Raw genomic sequence first — 20557 nt, forward strand, 5'->3', positions numbered from 1 at the left:
TAGAGTGGCAAGAGTGAGCGAGGCACTCCGCTAACAGTCTGCACTGGATGAAGCCCAGACTAGAAGGCTGTCCAGGACAAAAGGATCACTGCCAACCCCTAGAGGTGCAGGACCGCAATCACAGCTGCCCCGACCTTGAGAATACTCGAGGGGCCGTGGCTAACCCCAAGGGAAGAGCCACGAATTGGACCACTCTGATTGCAAAACGTAGCCAACGCTGGTGTGAAACTGCGATTGGCACATGCAGATAGGCATCTCTGATGTCGATGGATGCTAGGGAATCTCCTTGGGTCATTGATTGATCGCAGAGACTCTATGCGAAACTGCCGCACCTGAACATGCTTGAGAAGCTTGAGATCCAGGTCGGAAGGCACCGCCCTCCTCGGGTACTAGGAATAGATTTAAGCAGAAATCTCAGAACCGTTCCCAGTCGGGAACCGGTACAATTACTCCAGTGGCCTGCAAGAATGCCACAGCCTGTGAGAAGGCGGCGGCCTTGGAGCAGGGGGGAGTTGACAGAAAAAAATCTGTTTGGCGGGCTGGATAGAATTTTATCCTGTAGCCGTGGGAGATGGTATCTCGCACCCACTGATCGGAGACGTGTTAAAACCATACGTCGCCAAAGTGGGAGAGCCTGCCACCGACCAAGGACGTTGCTGGCGTGGCCAGATAGCCAGGAGGAGGCTGACTTAGTGGTAGCATCTCCTGCGGTCTTCTCGTGCGCCATTTGGGTTTACGATCCTTGGCTGAGCCAGTGGACGAGGCCGAGGGCTTAGAGAACGATCAGATGGAGGAACAAAAAGAACGAAACCTCGACTGATTCCTGCCCTGGACAGGTTTCCTGGTTAAGGTTTGTGGCATGGAAGAAACTCTTCCCGCCAAGAGCTTCCTTAATAATTTCATCCAGTTGTTCCCGAATAGTCTGGTCCCAGCAAAAGGGAGCCCAGCAAGGAACTTCTTTAGAAGCCTCCGCTTTCCACTTCCGAAGCCACAGGAGCCTGCGGATAGCGAGGAAATTAGCCGAGGCCACCGCAGTGCGGTGAGAGTCTCCAGCATGGCAGACATGGCATAGGATGAAAAGACTGAAGTCTGGAAGTTAAGGCAACCATTTCGGGCAAAGAGTCCCTGTGAGGGAATGCATCTCCTCCAGAGAAGCAGAGATGGCTTTGAAAGCCGCACTGCTGCAAAAGCTGGGGAGAACGAGGCCCCTGCCGCCTCCATACAGATTTGGCCAGAAGGTCAACCTGGCGGACAGCAAAGCCGTAAGTGAGGAGCCATCAGCCACTGATACAACGTCCGGGCTGAGAGTCTAAACACCGGAGGGACCACCTTTGGTGAATGAGCCCACTCCTTGACCACCTCTGGTGGAAGGGGGAAACAGTCATCAGAACCACGCTTTGGGAGCGTCTGTCAGGACAGGCTCTGGGCTTGGTCACAGTGGGCTGAAAACTGGAGTGGTTAAGGAACACACTCCTTGTTCTCTTTAAGGTATACTGATGCCTTTCTGCCAGAGGGGGATACTCCCCTGATACAGGCGGATTGAGGTCCAGTACAGAATTAATGTACAGTGGGATCCTTAGAGAGGTGCCGTCAGCCACTGATACAACTATCCGGGCTGAAATACTAGACACCGGAGGGACCACCCTTGGTGAATGAGCCCACTCCTTGACCACCTCTGGTGGAAGGGGGAAACAGTCATCAGAACCACGCTTTGGGAGCGTCTGTCAGGACAGGCTCTGGGCTTGGTCACAGTGGGCTGAAAACTGGAGTGGTTAAGGAACACACTCCTTGTTCTCTTAAGGTATACTGATGCCTTTCTGCCAGAGGGGGATGCTCCCCTGATACAGGCGGATTGAGGTCCAGTACAAATATAATGGACGCAATCAAATCATTAGCATCTGCATCACCTTCGGACAGATCAATGGTACATTAAGTAGCGTCCGAACCCCCAGTAAAGACATCCTCCTCGTCCAGTGAGTCAGCTCGTGAATCAGAGCTGCGTGACGGGGAAGGACAGGGGACCCTGCGTCTCCATTTTAGGAAAACGGGGTCTGAGATGAAGAGTCCTCTGAGAGCTTTGCTGAGCGAGCCGTAGCAGCAGAAGCGCCCTGAGAAGGGGGCTTATGCATGCTCAGCACCACTGGAGCAGCTGGAGGGACCACTGACGAGCCTCCAGGCTGAGGGACCACTGTGTTTATGTGCTCAGTACAGGCAGTACGAGTCTACATGCAGTGCATATTAAGAACAGCCTTGCAGCCTTGCTCTGATGTGATACCTGAGGAAAGCATTGATGTAATGCTGAAACGCGTTGTATTGATTTAACTAACAGGAGAATTATATATTTTTAACAATAAATTAATCTAACCTTCAACGGAACCAGTGCATTATCAGCGCTCGTAAGACCGATAATCCACCTTTCTACCGTAAGCTCACTCCCCTAGAGGGAATCGGTCAGAGCTGCAGAAAGACACAGGTTATCCACTCCAAAGCGGAACCTCCAGCTGGAGAACGGAGGATCGCTGCAGACTCCAAGACCCAGAGTGCCGGGGATACCAGGAGGAACCAGCGGTCCTGAATCCGGATATCTCCACTAAAGACTACAACCTAACAGCATTGTTATCAAGGATAAAACCCCCATCCATCCAGAGGATCGATTTAGCCAACACCGAGGTTGTGCGAGGGCGCACAACCTCACCAGGTGAGCAAATTCAAACTCTCCTTAATCTAACCCTAGACCATCGGGTACTTGTCATATGCGCTATTTCTTTTCACAGTTGCTCTGATGTGAGACATGCTGCAGAAGTGGGGGCTCTGTGAGGGAATGCATCTCCAGAATGACCCCCAGCAGAGTATATAAACAGAGAATATAAGCAGCTGCACAACTGGAGGTTGTGGCTTGCCAGACCGTTTAACATACATTTCTGTGCCCTCCAGTCCCCCAGCCCAGGCCCCCATTTGTCACAATGTGGTATCTCTGTGCCTATGCAGACATTGAGAACGCTGAGAAAATGGCGACCGGAGCGAGGAGAGGGGGCGGGGCCTACTCTGAGAGCGGGCAAATGAGGTATACAGGGGAGGGAATCCTTCCTCAGTGAGGAGTGTCCGTTCCCTGCGCTGAACAGCCGCTGGGCGGAGCGACCTTATCCCTCTGCATGACTGACATGCAGGGGGAGTGAAACCGAAACTAGGCCTCAGGCGAAGCCGGGGCCTAGATTTAAACATGCGGCCAGCGTGCAGGCACCATCGGCGCGGTTCTCCAGTGAAAACTGGAGAACCGGCCGGAAATGTTACCACAGTCATATAACACACTACCCCAATAAATAAAGTACAAGGGACCCCTGGAAAGACCACTTTCTGTGGTAAAAACGTCTCAATACTTACCTTTTGAGACGCAGGTGCCAGGTCCCTGGGGGGGGGGTTAAACGCTCCGTCCGGCAGGATCCTGAAAAAGGGCTGCGGATGGAGACCGGTCTCCTGCAAAGCAGTGAGAACCATGATGGCTCCCACTTCAAGCCAGAGCCTCAGGGGATGGTGAAGGAGCGCGGCATGTGAAGGCTCCAGCCTTGTAAAGTCAACCTTAACAGCACCGCCGACACAGTGGGGTGAGAAGGGACATGCCGGGAGTCCAGATTGGACCCGCTTTTCTTCCAAATCTTTGAAATCCAAAAATCAGAGAATGCATGTGTGTGTGTGACCTCCTGAACACAAAGCATTGAAACTGGCTAGGACTGGCTACCAGGGGGTGTATATGCTAGGAGGGAGGAGCTACACGTTTGAGTGTAGTACTTTGTGTGTCCTCCGGAGGCAGAAGCTATACACCCATGGTCTGGGTCTCCCATAAGGAACGATGAAGAAAGAGCTCACTAGTGGTGGCTGCAGCTTAAAGTCGCCAAATCTGGTGACAGGTTCCCTTTAAGGAATCATTTAACTGACCCACACTACATGTAGGGAAGTAGAATTGGTCACATTTACTCACCAAGCCATTGCTTTTATTTCCTGTTCAAACTGATCTTTCAGGTCCTGTATACTTGCATCAGAAATCTGTGAAAATTAGACAATCATGTTTTGAAGAGGACCTGTTACTTGCTCATAAAAAATCACTTAAAAGGGTTATCTAGGATCTACCTGTTCTGATACGTGCAGATTTCTGTCGGCTCAGAGCTCCTGCCGGCCATTCTGCGCATTACGGTGACATCACATCGACAGAGCAGTTTCTTCTCTTCCTCTCTGCTCTGTTGACGGGGTGCCTCTGCTGATGTCATGTTGATGGATAGCATCCTGACTGAGTGGAACCGACTATTAATCAGCATGAGGTTGGCCGTCACACCCCATTGACAGAGCAGATCAGAAGAGTTGCACAGATGACATGAGGTCAAATGAATCAGAACCGCTGTCAGGAACGGTCTGCGACCACTCTGAGCCGGCAGAGGTTGGTGCCTGGCAGAAAAGGCAGGTAGCTGCCGTATAGCAAAAGAAAAAAAATAAGCAAAGTCACATATAATCCTTTTAAATACCCTGCAAAAATCCCTAAGGTCCCGTAATTTTGACATTCTTTGTAATGTGTCACACCAATGCAGAGATATTCACATTTGTTCCTTTTGGAGTGCAGTATGAAATCTACATGTAGTCAAACTGGCCATTTCTTCTACATCTTCTCTGGGGGTGTTTGCTTTCACTCCTTCCTCCCAGACATTGCCAATCATAGCTAATAGTTGATCTAGCAGTCTAAGACACTGCTGAGCTGTGATTGGGAGCATCTGGGAGGGAGAGGTGAAAAAGCAGGAATAACTGAATTAACACCCATGTGGTTTGCAATCAGAGATTTCACATACTGCGCTCCAAAAGCAAAAAATGTGAATATCTCTGCGATGGAGTGATGTCATAAAAAAATTAAAAAAAAATGGCAAAATTAAGAGAACTTGAGGATTTTTTACAAGTTATATAAAAAAGAGAATTTTGTTTACTTACCGTAAATTCTTTTTCTTATAGTTCCGACATGGGAGACCCAGACCATGGGTGTATAGCTTCTGCCTCCGGAGGACACACAAAGTACTACACTAAAAAGTGTAGCTCCTCCCTCCGAGCATATACACTCCCTGGATGACCACATCTAGCCAGTTTAGTGCAAAAGCTGAAGGAGGACATCTACCCACAAGTAGAGATGGAGTAAAACCCGGAATAACCGGAACCTCTGTCTACAACAACAGCCGGTGAAAACACACGGAACAAGAACTGCCAACAGGCAACAGGGAGGGTGCTGGGTCTCCCATGTCGGAACTATAAGAAAAAGAATTTACGGTAAGTAAACAAAATTCTCTTTTTCTTCATCGTTCCTTATGGGAGACCCAGACCATGGGACGTCTCAAAGCAGTCCATGGGTGGGAAATAAACAGAAAACTGAGAAGTAGGCAAAACCTAACTTCACAAATGGGCGACAGCCGCCTGAAGGATGCGTCTGCCCAAGCTCGCATCTGCCGAAGCATGAGCATGCACTTGGTAGTGCTTCGAAAAGGTGTGCAGACTAGACCAAGTGGCAGCCTGACAGACCTGCTGAGCCGTAGCCTGGTGCCTGAAAGCCCAAGAGGCACCGACAGCTCTGGTCGAGTGCGCCTTAATCCCCGGCGGGGGAGGCACCTGAGAACATTGGTAGGCATCGGATATGGCCGACCTAATCCAACGAGCTAGGGTCGGTTTAGAAGCCGAGAGACCCTTGCGCTGACCTGTGGTCAGCACAAAAAGAGAGGTGCACCGCCTAAGAGCAGCGGTGCGTGACACATAGATCCGGAGCGCCCGCACCAAATCTAACGTATGCAACGCTTTCTCAAAGCGATGAACAGGAGCCGGACAAAGGGAAGGCAATGAAATGTCCTGGTTAAGGTGGAAAGGAGACACCACCTTAGGGAGAAAGTCCGGAGTTGGACGGAGAACCACCTTGTCTTGGTGAAAAACCAAAAAGAGTGACTCCGAAGAGAGCGCAGCCAAATCAGAGACTCTCCTGAGAGAAGTTATGGCCACCAGAAAGACAACTTTCTGTGAAAGTCGAAACAAAGAAACCTCCCTAAGAGGCTCAAAGGGGGGTTTCTGTAAGGCCGTGAGGACCAGATTAAGGTCCCAGGGATCCAGAGGCCGCCGGTAAGGCGGAATGATGTGGGATGCGCCCTGCATGAAGGTGCGCACCTGGGCCAGTCGGGCGATACGCCGCTGGAACAACACTGACAGAGCCGAGACCTGTCCCTTGAGGGAATTGAGAGATAGTCCTAGCTGCAGACCAGACTGTAGAAAGGACAGGATGGTCGGCAAGGAAAACGGCCAAGGAGCATGGCCGGAAGAGCGACACCAGGACAGGAAAATTCTCCAAGTCCTGTGGTAAATCCTGGCCGAGGAAGACTTCCGAGCCTGAGTCATAGTGGAGATGACCTCGGAAGGAATGCCTGAAGCCGTCAGGATCCAGGACTCAAGAGCCTCGCCGTCAATCTGAGAGCCGCAGAATTCTGGCGGAAAAACGGACCTTGTGAGAGAAGGTCTGGGCGGTCCGGGAGATGCCACGGCACCTCTACGGACAGACGGAGCAGGTCTGGGTACCAAGCTCGCCTGGGCCAGTCCGGAGCAATGATTATGACCCGACGGCCCTCCATTCTGATCTTGCGCAGGACTCTGGGCAAGAGAGCTAGAGGGGGAAACACGTAGGCCAGACGGAACTGGGACCAATCCTGAACCAGTGCATCCGCCGCCTAGGCCTGAGGATCGTGGGAGCGAGCCACGTAAACCGGGACCTTGTTGTTGTGCCGGGATGCCATTAGATCCACTTCCGGAGTGCCCCACTTGCGGCAGATTGACCGGAACACTGCCGGATGCAGGGCCCACTCGCCGCTGTCCACGGTTTGACAGCTGAGATAATCTGCCTCCCAGTTTTCTACGCCTGGGATGTGGACTGCGGATATGGTGGACTTGGAGTCCTCCGTCCACTGAAGGATACGTTGAACTTCCAACATTGCTAGGCAGCTGCGAGTCCCGCCCTGGTGATTGATGTAGGCAACTGCTGTCGCGTTGTCTGACTGGACTCGAATGTGCTTGCCCGCCAACAGGTGGTGAAAGGCTACGAGAGCAAGGAGCACAGCTCTGATTTCCAGCACATTGATCGAGAGGGCTGATTCGGACGGAGTCCAAGTGCCCTGTGCTCGGTGGTGGAGAAACACTGCTCCCCAGCCGGATAGACTGGCATCCGTGGTGAGAATCACCCAGGACGGGGCCAGAAAGGAGCGTCCCTGGGACAGAGAGAGGGGCCGAAGCCACCACTGAAGAGAGCTCCTGGTCTGTGGCGACAGAGCCACTAACCTGTGCAAGGAAGAGGTCCGCTTGTCCCAACAGCGGAGAATGTCCAGCTGCAGGGGACGCAGATGGAACTGGGCAAAGGGAACCGCTTCCATTGACGCCACCATCTGACCCAGCACCTGCATGAGGTGCCTGATGGAATGACGGCGGGGCCTCAGCAGAGAGCGTACCGCCAGATGAAGGGACTGCTGTTTGACTAAGGGCAGCTTCACAAGTGCCGGCAGAGTCTCGAATTGCATCCCTAGGTACGCAAGTTTCTGGGTCGGGGTCAGAGTGGACTTGGGCAGATTGACAAGCCACCCGAATTGAACAAGCGTGGCGAGAGTGAGCGAGACACTCCGCTGACAGTCTGCACTGGATGAAGCCTTGACTAGAAGGTCGTCCAGGTAAGGAATCACTGCCAACCCCTGGAGGTGCAGAACCGCAACCACTGCTGCCATGACCTTGGTGAATACACGAGGGGCCGTGGCTAACCCGAAGGGGAGAGCCACGAATTGGAAATGTTCCTCTCCGATTGCAAAACGTAGCCAACGCTGGTGTGAAACTGCAATTGGCACATGCAGATAGGCATCTCTGATGTCGATGGATGCTAGAAAATCTCCTTGGGTCATTGAGGCAATGACCGATCGCAGAGATTCCATGCGAAAGTGCCGCACCTGAACATGCTTGTTGAGAAGCTTGAGATCCAGGATGGGCCGGAAGGAACCGTCCTTCTTGGGGACTAGGAAGAGGTTTGAGTAGAAACCTCTGAACCGTTCCCGGGCGGGAACCGGTACAATTACTCCGTTGGCCTGCAAGGATGCCACGGCCTGAGAGAAGGCGGCGGCTTTGGAGCAGGGGGGAGTGGACAGAAAAAATCTGTTTGGCGGGCTGGAAGAAAATTCTATCCTGTAGCCGTGGGAGATGATATCCCGCACCCACTGATCGGAGACGTGTTGGAACCACACGTCGCCAAAGTGGGAGAGCCTGCCACCGACCAAGGACGTTGCTGGTGCAGCCAGATAGTCAAGAGGAGGCTGCCTTAGTGGCAGCGGCTCCTCCGCTCTTCTGAGGACGCGGCTTCGTGCGCCAGCTGGGTTTTCGATCCTTGGCTGAGTTAGTGGACAAGGCTGAGGGCTTAGAGAATGACCAGTTAGAAGAACGAAAGGAACGAAACCTCGACTGGTTCCTGCCCTGGACAAGTTTCCTGGTTTTAGTTTGTGGCAAGGAAGTACTCTTCCCGCCAGTAGCTTCCTTAATAATTTCATCCAGTTGTTCACCGAACAGCCGGGACCCAGCAAAGGGGACCCCAGCAAGGTACTTCTTAGAAGAAGCGTCTGCTTTCCACTCTCGAAGCCACAAGATCCTGCGGATCGCGAGGGAATTAGCGGAAGCCACCGCCGTGCGGTGAGAAGCCTCCAGAATGGCAGACATGGCATAGGATGAAAAGGCCGAAGCCTGGGAAGTTAAGGCAACCATTTCGGGCATAGAGTCCCTGGTGAGGGAATGCATCTCCTCCAGAGAAGCAGAGACGGCCTTAAGAGCCCACACTGCTGCAAAGGACGGGGAGAACGAGGCCCCTGCCGCCTCATATACAGATTTGGCCAGAAGGTCAACCTGGCGGTCAGTGGGATCCTTAAGTGAGGTGCCATCGGCCACAGATACAACTGTCCGGGCTGAGATTCTAGACACCGGAGGATCTACCTTTGGTGAAGGAGCCCACTCCTTGACCACCTCTGGTGGAAAAGGAAAACGGTCATCAGAACTACGCTTTGGGAAGCGTTTGTCAGGACAGGCCCTGGGCTTGGTCACAGTGGCCTGAAAACTGGAGTGGTTAAAAAACATACTCCTTGCTCTCTTAGGTGAGGTAAACTGGTGTTTTTCTACCAGAGAGGCTTGTTCCTCTGACACTGGTGGATTGAGGTCCAGTACGGAATTAATGGACGCAATCAAGTCACTAACATCCGCATCACCTTCAGATAGATCAATGGGGTACATAGAGGTAGCGTCCGAGCCCACATTAAAGGCATCCTCCTCGCCCTGCAATTCAGCTCGTGAATCAGAGCCGTGGGACGAGGAAGGAGAAGAGTCCCTGCGTCTCCGTTTAGGAGGACGGGGTCCGGGAACAGATGAAAAATCCTCTGTGAGCTCTGCAGAGCGAGTCGGAGCAGCAGAGGCGCCCTGAGAAGGGGGCTGATGCATGGTCAGCAGAGTCCGGGACAGCTGTCCCATGGAGTCGACAAAGGACTGGGAGATAGCTTTAGAAAACGATGCTACCCAAGCCGGGGGTTCAGCCACCGGGGCTGGAGCAGCCGGAGGGACCCCTGGGGAGACTCCAGGCTGAGGCACCACCATGTTAGAGCAGGCATCACAATGTGGATATGTGCTCGGTTCAGGCAGTATGAGCTTACATGCAGTGCATATAGAGTAAAGCCTTGCAGCCTTGCTCCTAGTGAGAGACATGCTGCTGAGGTGGAGGTTCTGCAGTAAAGAACACACTCCTTCAGAATGACTCCCAGAGAGTGTACAAGAAAGTCCACAACCAGAGGTTGTGGCTTACCAGACCGTTTTGTGTGCCCTCCGGATTCCACAGCTTGGACCCCCAAACAGATGCAGAGCTGCAGCAGCCAGCGCCGATCAGTGTGAGAACGCTGATAAAATGGCGCCGGAGTGAGGAGGGGGGGCGGGGTTTAGTCCAAGAGCGGGAACCGGAGGGCCAAGGAGAAATACAGGGGAGGGAAACATCTCCTCAGAGAGGAGTGTCCTCCCCTGAGCTGAACGGCCGGTGGGCGGTGCCGCACTGCCCCCCTGCATGACTGACATGCAGGGGCAGTGAAAACGAAACTAGGCCGCAGCCGAAGCCGGGGCCTAAATTTTCTCATGCGGCCGACGAGCAGGCACCCTCGGCGCGGTTCTCAGGAGAAAACCAGAGAACCGGCCGGAAATCACAGCACAGTGAAATAACACACTCTCCCCACAATAAATACACAAGGGACCCTTCAATAACGTCTCAATACTTAGCTTATGAGACGCAAGGCCAGGTCCCTGAGGGATGAGTGCTCCGTCCGGCAGGATCCTGAAAGGGCTGCGGATGGAGACCGGTCTCCTGCAAAGCAGAGAGAACCGTGATGGCTCCCACTTCAAGCCAGAGCCCGAGGGATGGTGAAGGAGCGCGGCATGTAAGGCTCCAGCCTTGTAAATCAACCTTAACAGCACCGCCGACACAGTGGGGTGAGAAGGGACATGCCGGGAGTCCAGGCTTGGACCCACTTTTCTTCCAACTCTTTGAAATCAAAAATCAGATGAGAATGCATGTGTGTGTGACCTCCTGAACACAAAGCATTGAACTGGCTAGATGTGGTCATCCAGGGGGTGTATATGCTCGGAGGGAGGAGCTACACTTTTTAGTGTAGTACTTTGTGTGTCCTCCGGAGGCAGAAGCTATACACCCATGGTCTGGGTCTCCCATAAGGAACGATGAAGAAACACATTTTTTGGCGCATGTGACAAGTCCTTTTTATTACTATGGCAAGTCATGGGCACAGAATTAGGTCATTAATATCAGATCAGTGGTGGTCCAACACAAGGCAACCAGACTGGTCAGCTGTTTGACTGTAAAGAATCGTTCAGCAAGGAAAAAAGAAAAATGCACTATCTTGCAGCACCACACTGCAAACAGGAGGTGTACTTACAGAGGTCCTCTGGAGTCTATGTTGTTGGGATGAGCAGTGCTCACTCAGTGTGTAGTCCCAGGATTAGATGCAGATTCCAAAAAGGTAGAAGTCACGGGGCACTCAGCCTTCAGTCCAAGATTTAATGTTCAAAATGAGGTAACATGAACAAGTAACAGCAAGGGAGGGGGAGCGGTGGGGGAGAGCTTAACGGACGACGGCCGTTTCACGACGACTAGGCGCTTCCACAGGTCCACTGGACTAGTCGGCGTGAAACGGCCGTCGTCCGTTGAGCTCTCCCCCACCGCTCCCTCTCCCTCGCTGTTACTTTACTTGTTCATGTTACCTCATTTTGAACAAAAAATCTTGGACTGAAGGCTGAGTGCCTCGTGACTTCTACCTTTTTGAATGTAAAGAATGTATGGAGCAGAAACAGTGCATATCCATACTCTGTTTAGTGATTGCTCCTAAGTGATGAACCTCAACTCCCTAACGCTTGAATGTAGCTGCTAACAATGGAAGAAATTTTAGTATTTGGCTCTCAATACTGCTTATATCTGGCCTCTGAAGAAACAGATATCACCTGATCGTGGACTCCCACTGATCTCATGCTGTTGACCTGTCCTACAGATTCCCAGACAACCCATATCACATTTATATCCAATATGTATTATACTACACGTGGCAGTAAATTACTCATGTATACTTTTTTACATGTGTATTATAGTAAAAGAAAGCATATAAGGAAGTATTTTCCTGAATGGCAGAAAGGAAATTAGTGTGAACCTCAGCCTGCTGTGCAAACTTGTGGAGACAGATATATTATATAGTTACAATTACTGCATATATAAGGTGCTAGCTGTACTACCCGGCTTCGCCTGGGTTAATAACTGTTGTTAAAATAGAATGTATTAACAAAAATATATTCTGCACACAAAAAACACAAAACAAATAGAAATGTAATTATTAAAAGGCAAAAACTAAGCTAATAGAAGCATTTCACAACATATATTTCATCACCACAGATATTCCACACAGATTTAACTAAATTGGCCAAGTAATGTGCTCCGTCTGTCTCTTTCCAGGTCTCTCTCTCTCGCTCTCTGTCTGTCTCTCTCTCTATCCGTCTCCCCACCGACATCTTATTACCTCACACATAAGTTTCTTATACTAAGAATATCCTTCGATAACTATAGCAACCAATCACAGCTCCTACTAATAAACTGTAGTTCCAGGCTCCATTTACTTTAATGGAGGCTTGTTTTTTGGAGTGTAACTGTAAAGCGCGGGGTTAAATTTTCCTGTCAAAACATAGTCTATGACGTTCCCTGGGTCACATGAGGTGTCTGTGCAAAATTTCGTGATTGTAAATGCAGCAGTGCGGATACAGTTTTCGTTTCACTTTTTCCCCATTATGTAGATAAGGGCAAAATTGATTGGTAAATTGGAAAGCGCGGGGTTAAAATTTCGCCTCACAACATAGCCTATGACGCTCTCGGGGTCCAGACGTGTGAGTGTGCAAAATTTTGTGGCTGTAGCTGCGATGGTGCAGATGCCAATCACAGGCATACACACACACACACACACATTCAGCTTTATATATTAGATTGTAACCAAGTATTAAGTATCTGTCAGCCCACAATGCATTCTAAACAAGCTATACTATGATATAGGGGCATTAGAACGTATAAAAATCATAATAGTGTACTCAGTGTTACACAGTCTGAGAAAATAACTTTACTTGTATGTAAACGTGTGGTTTGGTGCACCCTTGGCGTGGCAAAGAGCTTGGTCCACTGTTACACCCCCTTATTTTGCATGTTGAGGTTTCCCCCGCTTCTGATTGACAGGGCTTGCTTCCTAAAGCAAATGCTGCCTAATGTGAGTGCGCACTAACACTGCCAGTTTCAGGCTGCACACATGCACATAATTGCTGTGTGTGTTCTCTTCCTTGGCTTCTCTCTGCTGATGCCACTTGCAACACCTCTGAGTGTATCAGTGTAGTGAGCGGCGTAGAGAGGCGCATGCGCCCAGCACAGTCACCCACCACCAGACGTTGGCAGCACTCACTCGAAGAAGCGAGCACTGTGAATTAGAAGCAGAGAAAGTCCCAAAGTGAGAGGGTTAAATTGTGCGCTGAACTGTAATTCCTGCCAAAAAGTGCACCGAAGCACCTTCATCTGCATAGCAATCAAATGTTGTTTTATCTGGCACTGTGACAATACCAGATATAGTGCTAGTAGGATTTTTATAAGGTAATAATATCACTATATACTTGGTTTAGAATGATGCATTTTGGGGATGACCGACTACCTAGAAAAAGTCATGGACCAGATTATATAACATTGCTCTTAAAGCACCACTCCAGGTTTTCTGCAGTTGTGCTTCTAATTTAAGTCCCCTGTCTTATACTCACCCTCCGGCGGCTTCATCTTCTATCACTGCTGCTCCGGTCGGTCTCTGTTGATTTGTGACCTGCCGCCAGTTCCAGTGTTTCATGGAGTGCGTGAGAGTGAGAGCAAGTCTATGAGAGCCTCGTTCCGGCCTGGTTCTGGCTCTCATAGACTTGCATTGAGAGCTTGTGACATAACTTCTGGTCAGTCAGAAGTTACAGTCACAAAAGAGCGCTGCAGGACCTTCGCAGCACAGAAAAACGGTGAAGACGGAGGCAGGTTAATATAATAGAAGGCGCAGGCTCAAGTCTTAAGGGTGCTTTACAAGCTGCGACATCGCTAACGATATATCATCAGGGTCACATCGTTAGTGACGCACATCCGGCGCCGTAAGCGACATCGCAGCATATGACACCAAGGAGCGACAATCAACGAGCACAAAAACGTGAAAGATCGTTGCTCGTTGACACATCGCTCCTTTTCCAAATATCACTGCTGCTGCAGGTACGATGTTGTTCGTCATTCCTGTGGCATCACACATCGCTATGTGTGACACCGCGGGAGCCATGAACATCTCCTTACCTGCGTCCACCGGCAATGAGGAAGGAAGGAGGTGGGCGGGATGTTCCGGCCGCTCATCTCCACCCCTCCTCTGCTATTGGACGGCTGCCGTGTGACGTCGCTGTGACGCCGCACGAACCGCCCTCTTAGAAAGGAGACGGATTGCCGGCCAGAGCAATGTCGCAGGGAAGGTAAGGTCGTGTGACGAGTGTTAGCGATGTTGTGCGCCACGGGCAGCGATTTGCCCGTGACGCACAACCGACGGGGGCAGGTACGCTCGCTAGCGATATCGATACCGATACCGATATCGCAGCGTGTAAAGTACCCTTTAGATTTAGAGCACCACTCCAGCACAAAAAAAAACTAAAACACTAGAGTGGTGCTTCAACATTGAAACAGTAATAATTAACATATCTAATGGAGATACTCGGGTTTCTTTCTCAACGATTATACTTTCTATAAACCCCAAATTAGACACCAGATAAATTTAGCACAAACGGATGAATTTGTCATGGACTCGCAGCCTGTCATAAATATTCCTCTAGAAGACAGGAATGTCCAGCTCAGAACTCTACAATCACATTACCAATAGCACACAAGGCTGGTACCTACATTTGTTAGTTTTTTCACTGCCACTTTTTCATTCTTTAGGTGGCCCTGGAAAACCATTCCAAATCCACCCTCTCCAATTTTATTTCCTCCTTCAGAAAGTGGTCGATCATCAAAGTCTCTTGTAATGTCCTTCAGAAAATTAAAGTGAAAAATGCCCAAACCTGCAATATTACACAATAAACTAAATTATAACATTTGTCCAATGGGTAAACAAACCAGCTACATTGTAATTTCCATACTGAAAGACGATCAGAGCAACAAATGGCAAACTAAGGCTAGTTTCACACATCCGGCTTTTCGCCAGTTTGCCGGATTCGGCGCACTCCAGTACAGTGTATACAGTACAATGGCAGTGCGACAAGCTCCGGTCACATGCTGTCATGTGACCTAAGCATGTGACCCGGAAGTTACAGCACTGCCATTGTACTGTATCATACCATACTGGCGTGCGCCGAATCCGGCAAACCGGCGAAAAGCCGAATGTTAAATTAGCCTAAGTCTCCATAGACAAACTGTCCTGGCAGAGGCTGAGCCCAGTGACTGGTTACAACAGTTATGTTGTGTAGTGGTGACGCCTCCGCTGAAGCCTTGAACAAATCACCGGCAGTGGAGAGGATTGCTGAATTTATTAGATTTAGCTGGAGGAACATTATGGGCTGTAAGAAACACTCAGGAAAAAGAATAGATTCAACAGTTTATTCGCTTCTTGTATTTTTTTCCTTTACAGCATTTACCAATAGATTTAATTCATTTTGATAGCTCAGCAATATCAATTTTTTTTTTTTTATTTTTAATTGCTCCGATCAGGAATCTATAGCAGAAGGCAGATCTCAGCTCCACTCAATGCTTTTGGAGACAGACAATGGCTGTATAACACAGCTTTTATCTGCCAGGTATGATGCAGGCTGAGCTCACAGCCTACACCAAAGACAGGGGCCCAATATTGTGCATACCAGTACATCCAATATCAGGAAGGGATGAAAGGGGTTGACAGCAGAGGCAGAGCTCATCTCTACTCGTTGGTTTTAGAGATAGACGATGGCTGTATAAAACAGTTGTTATCTGCCAGGTATGATGCAGGCTGAGCTTCCGAGCCAGCACCTAAGGCCGGGGCCATATGGGGACTAATGCGATCCTCCCATGACACTCTGCTCACGCTATCATGCGATCGGACTTCAGCTGCGGGGGGCGGGCTAGCACTGAGGAGGGGAGGGCTCTCTGAGAAGGGGAGGGCCAGTGCTGAGGAGGGGAGGGCCGGCACTGAGGAGGGGAGGGAGGGATCTAATAGGAGCTGTGGAATCAAAACGATAGGACATTTTGTTATTAATGACGCACTGCAATGTTGCCTTAGTTTTCATTTTAAATGCAATAAATAAAAAAAAGTTAAGTTAAAATTAAAATGACCAAAAAATATACTGCTCAAAAAAATAAAGGGAACACTAAAATACTATTGTGTTGTTTGTTTTCTCTTTATTTTTTGAGCAGTGTATGTATATAGCCAGCGGTATGATTCCAATACCGGTCGTTTCTTCATCGTTCTCCTCTGGTTCTGTGCTCTGAGTAACAGGGTTTCCTTGTTCCGTTTTGCTGCTTGATTCAGGAGTCTGTGGCTTTTGCATTTCATCCATAGGAAGTGTTCGGCAACTGGAGCTTGGTGCTGGCTCTGTTCACAAGCAAGACAATCAAGAAACAATGTATTTCATGGTCATATTCAACATCAATCATTGTCATCTACTAGTACATAATCCAAGTGTACTAAATCAAATTCTTACATTCAAATTCTTAAATTCCCCGTCGTTTGTGCGTCACAGGCAAATCGCTGCCCGTGGCGCACAATATCGGTAGTACCCGTCACACAAACTTACCTTCCTAATGATGTCGCTGTGGCCGGCAAAACCTCTTTTCTAAAGGGGCGGTTCGTGCGGCGTCACAGCAACGTCACACAGCGGGCCACCAATAGAAGCGAAGGGGCGGAGAGCAGCCGCATAAACGTCACTTCCACCTCGTTGCCGGAGGACACAGGTACGGTGTTCGTCGTTCCCGGGGTGTCACACGTAGCGATGTGTGCTGCCTCAAGAACGACGAACAAACTGCGTCCAGAACGAGCAACGATATTTGGGAAAAGAATGACGTGTCAACAATCAACGATTTGGTGAGTATTTGGGATCGTTAGTGTCACACTCAACGAAGTTGCTAACGAGGCCGGATGTGCGTCACGAATTCCGTGATCCCAGCGACATCTCGTTAGCAATGTCGTTGCGTGTAATGGGGCCTTTAGAGTAACTTATTTTAATATCATTTTATCTTGCATAGAAAGTTATGAAACCCCAAGTCTATTTGCCTGCCTTCAACTGCATTGAGATCATACTCATTTGGAGTACAGATGATGGCAGTGAAATGGACATCATCAGTCTCCTCCTACGAGTTGTGTGCTTAGGCCAGCGTCACACTTGCGATTAACTCGCACGAGATCAATGTGAGAAAATCTCGCATTGCAATCGGACCAATGTTAATCAATGAGGCAGCTCCGATCTGTTTTTTTTTCTCTCAGTTCAAATCGGACTGAGAAAAAAAAACACAGCATGCTGCTATTGCAAGAGTTTCTCGTGCGAGACTCTCCAATGCAAGTCTATGGGTGCGAGAAAAAAACGGAAGTCACACAGACAGCACACGGACCATCCTAGTAACATCCATTTTTTTCAATACAATTCTATTATGTAGCAGAGACACTGTAAATGCTCCTGTACATGAGTAGGCATTACCAGTGTGATGTGTGACGGCTGCTCTCTGCTCTCACTGCGGAGCTGTGTGTGATTATAAGGGTGCGGTTCCACTTGCGTTTTTGATGGACAAGTGCAATCCAATAATAAAACATCGGAGTGTTCTCACTCTAGTGCAAAACTACGTGGAAGTGTCCATCTGCGATTAATTTCTCATGCCTCAGAGGCGAGTGAAACATCGCGCTGCACGCGCATGTCATCCAAGTGCAGGGAGATGTACACAGAGACAGGCAGCGGAGGAGATGGGGAGAAAGTGTTCCCTCCCTCTTCTCTGCAGCTGTGATATGATCGCATCACAGTCGCATGACCCACGCCTGATGCTTGCTGCAGAGGGTCATTAGCATATTGCTTCCGATGCGCTCGCATCCGAAGCTATGTGCAAGTGGAACCATACTCTAACTGACACTTCTGCAGGTTCCCCTCAGCTTCAGCCTCTAGCTTGCAGGCAGACACTATTTCAATATAGTTGCAATGAAGCAGAGCTCAGGGAGATGAAAAATATGTTTGAAAGAAGTCAAGTTTCAGTTCTCCTGTTCTGTGTCAGTTACTTGTCTCACACTGGTAACGCCCCTTTTATTTAAAATAATCTCTGGAGGCGGAGTTATCCTCCAGGCAGCATCCGCCCCATAGCCTGGAAGAGCTCATTTACATAAAGTGACAAAAGATGGTTTATCCACAACAAGGCTTCTGATAAGAGACAGACAAGTAAAACTTTTATCAGCATTCTATAACGTGTATACCCATATTAACAGTTTAAGGCTGGTTTCAGACGTCCGTGTTTAATCAGGTACCAGTCACACGTATGGTTATGGTCATTCGTGTGTCATACGTGTGTTACACGTGTCACGCGTGTGACATCCGTGTGACACGTACCGGGTAAAACACGTGTCTCTGTAATGAAAAGATGTTCTATATTTACCTCTCCCCAGCGATGCTGTCTCCGGCTCTGCTGCGTCCCGCTCCTGATCCCCGCTCATTATTTTCATTGATTATTCACTGCCTGAGGATCTGGAAGCCGGAGCATCGCGGGAGAGGCTGGGTACAGCACAGCCGAGGACAGCACCGCTGGGGACATCACCGGGGCCATCGCCGGTGACAGGTGAGTATACAGCAGTTTGTGCAGTGACATCCAGGGACTCATCAGGGTTCCCAATGAACTCTCATGAACCCCTGGAAGTCACCATCGTGACACTCGCTGTAGCGCAGTTGTCACAGGGGTGTCATCAGGAGGTCATCAGAGTTCATTGGGAAATCCGATGACCTCCTGGACGTCCCTGCACACACACTGCTGGCAGGATACTCACCTGTCACTAGCGATGTCCCCAGCCATGCTGTCCTCGGCGGTGCTGTCCTCGACGGTGCTGTCTCCTTCGCTGTCACCGCGATGCCCCTGCTCTCAGCTGCTCACTGCGGTGAATAATCAATGAAAATAATGAGCGGGGGTCAGGAGTGGGAGACAGCATCGCTGGATACAGGTAAATATAGAAAATCTTTTTATTTAAAATCCACATCAGTGTGAGGCCCGTGTGACATCCGTGCTGCTGGAGAAAAAACGGGCACGTCTCTGTGTGAAAACACGGCCTTGTGAGAATGCACAATAGGGTAACATGGGTACGTGTGACATCTGTGTTAAAAACAGATGTCACAAGTACCTAAAACACGGACGTCTGAAACCAGCCTAAAAGGGTAAAAGTGGTGACAGATTCCTTTTAACCAAATACCCTATGTTATTTACATTTAGTACTACCAATTACTTATTTACTTACTACAGGGTACATGCTCATTTTGTTGTTTTTTTTTATCTTGGGTTTTGTCTGTGACATGTCCACATACTCTTGTTATTGCACATATACCAACTTATGCTCCGACTCATATTTTGTATGGCACCCGTAGCACAAACCGGTAGGATATTTTGATTTCAGACAATTTGCAGAGTTGCTTCATCAATCACTTATTATGTATTACAACAGATTAAAGAGATAGATGGTCCCAATTTTGTAAAGTCTGCAGTTTCCCACATATACAGGTACATCTCAATAAATTAGAATATCAAAAAGTTTATTTATTTCAGTAATTCAAAACAAAAAGGGGTCATTCCACATCAAGTGGACCAGTTTTAAAAATCGTCCCCACTCGACCTTCTCCGATTTTGCTGAAAATTTATAAGGATGTACATGTATTTTTGAAAAGAGGTTCTGTAAATTTTTAGGGTCAGATCTCAAATACATTGGGCAATGTTGACCTTTCACTGGAGGTTCCACCAAGCCTGCGGCTTCAGCTAAGAGGATTTTGCAAACTTTGGCACATAGCCATTAGAGTTCTATACTGGCTATGATGCTGAAGTTTGGCATACTAGCTCAACTTTTGCTGCTAAACACGATAAAATTATTACCGGCTATGACAAAACAATATTTCGGCCGCAATTTTGTGTCAAAGTAGCTTGTAAAACGCCTCACATAAAATGTATGCCTAACTTTGCCCATATATAACTCAAGACCAAAAACCAATAGTAACTGGTGCTTTGCCCTGTACACCAAACATCTACATGACTTTGCATTGCTGCAATATCACGGTCAAAGCATATGTATTTGTGGAAATATTCACACCCACATATGATGACAAAGTTTAAAAAACGAATTTTACCTATTTTTAGGTTAAATTTCTCAAAAAGGGTACCTCTAAAAAAGAGAATTTTGTTTACTTACCGTAAATTCTTTTTCTTATAGTTCCGACATGGGAGACCCAAACCATGGGTGTATAGCTTCTGCCTCCGGAGGACACACAAAGTACTACACTCAAACGTGTAGCTCCTCCCTCCGGGCTATATACACCCCCTGGATGACAATCTAACCAGTTCAGTGCAAAAGCTGAAGGAGGACATCCACCCATAAGTAGAGATAGAGTAAAACTCGGAAAGACCGGAACTCTGTCTACTAACAACAGCCGGTGAAACACACGGAACAAAAAACTGCCAACAGGCAACAGGGAGGGTGCTGGGTCTCCCATGTCGGAACTATAAGAAAAAGAATTTACGGTAAGTAAACAAAATTCTCTTTTTCTTCATCGTTCCTTATGGGAGACCCAAACCATGGGACGTTCCAAAGCAGTCCATGGGTGGGAAATAAACCAAACTGAGAAGTAGGCAAAACCTAACTTCACAAATGGGCGACAGCCGCCTGAAGAACGCATCTGCCCAAGCTCGCATCTGCCGAAGCATGAGCATGCACTT

At 49.0% G+C, this 20557-nt stretch overlaps 1 protein-coding gene across 6 annotated transcripts in view; it reads right to left on the reverse strand.

The window, feature by feature from the left end:
• Nucleotides 1-20557, reverse strand: part of IRAK4 (interleukin 1 receptor associated kinase 4) — a 61683-nt gene that overhangs the window by 8313 nt on the left and 32813 nt on the right. For all 6 annotated transcript variants that reach the window (XM_075344973.1, XM_075344974.1, XM_075344975.1 and 3 more), the window contains exons 4-6: nt 16068-16211; nt 14549-14709; nt 3977-4041 (exon numbers count right to left, since the gene is read on the reverse strand). In XM_075344973.1, the coding sequence (XP_075201088.1) occupies nt 3977-4041; nt 14549-14709; nt 16068-16211 (370 nt within the window). The remainder of the gene's footprint in view (nt 1-3976; nt 4042-14548; nt 14710-16067; nt 16212-20557) is intronic.

This window comes from Anomaloglossus baeobatrachus, chromosome 4 (assembly GCF_048569485.1).
Source record: "Anomaloglossus baeobatrachus isolate aAnoBae1 chromosome 4, aAnoBae1.hap1, whole genome shotgun sequence".
Taxonomy (NCBI): domain Eukaryota; kingdom Metazoa; phylum Chordata; class Amphibia; order Anura; family Aromobatidae; genus Anomaloglossus; species Anomaloglossus baeobatrachus.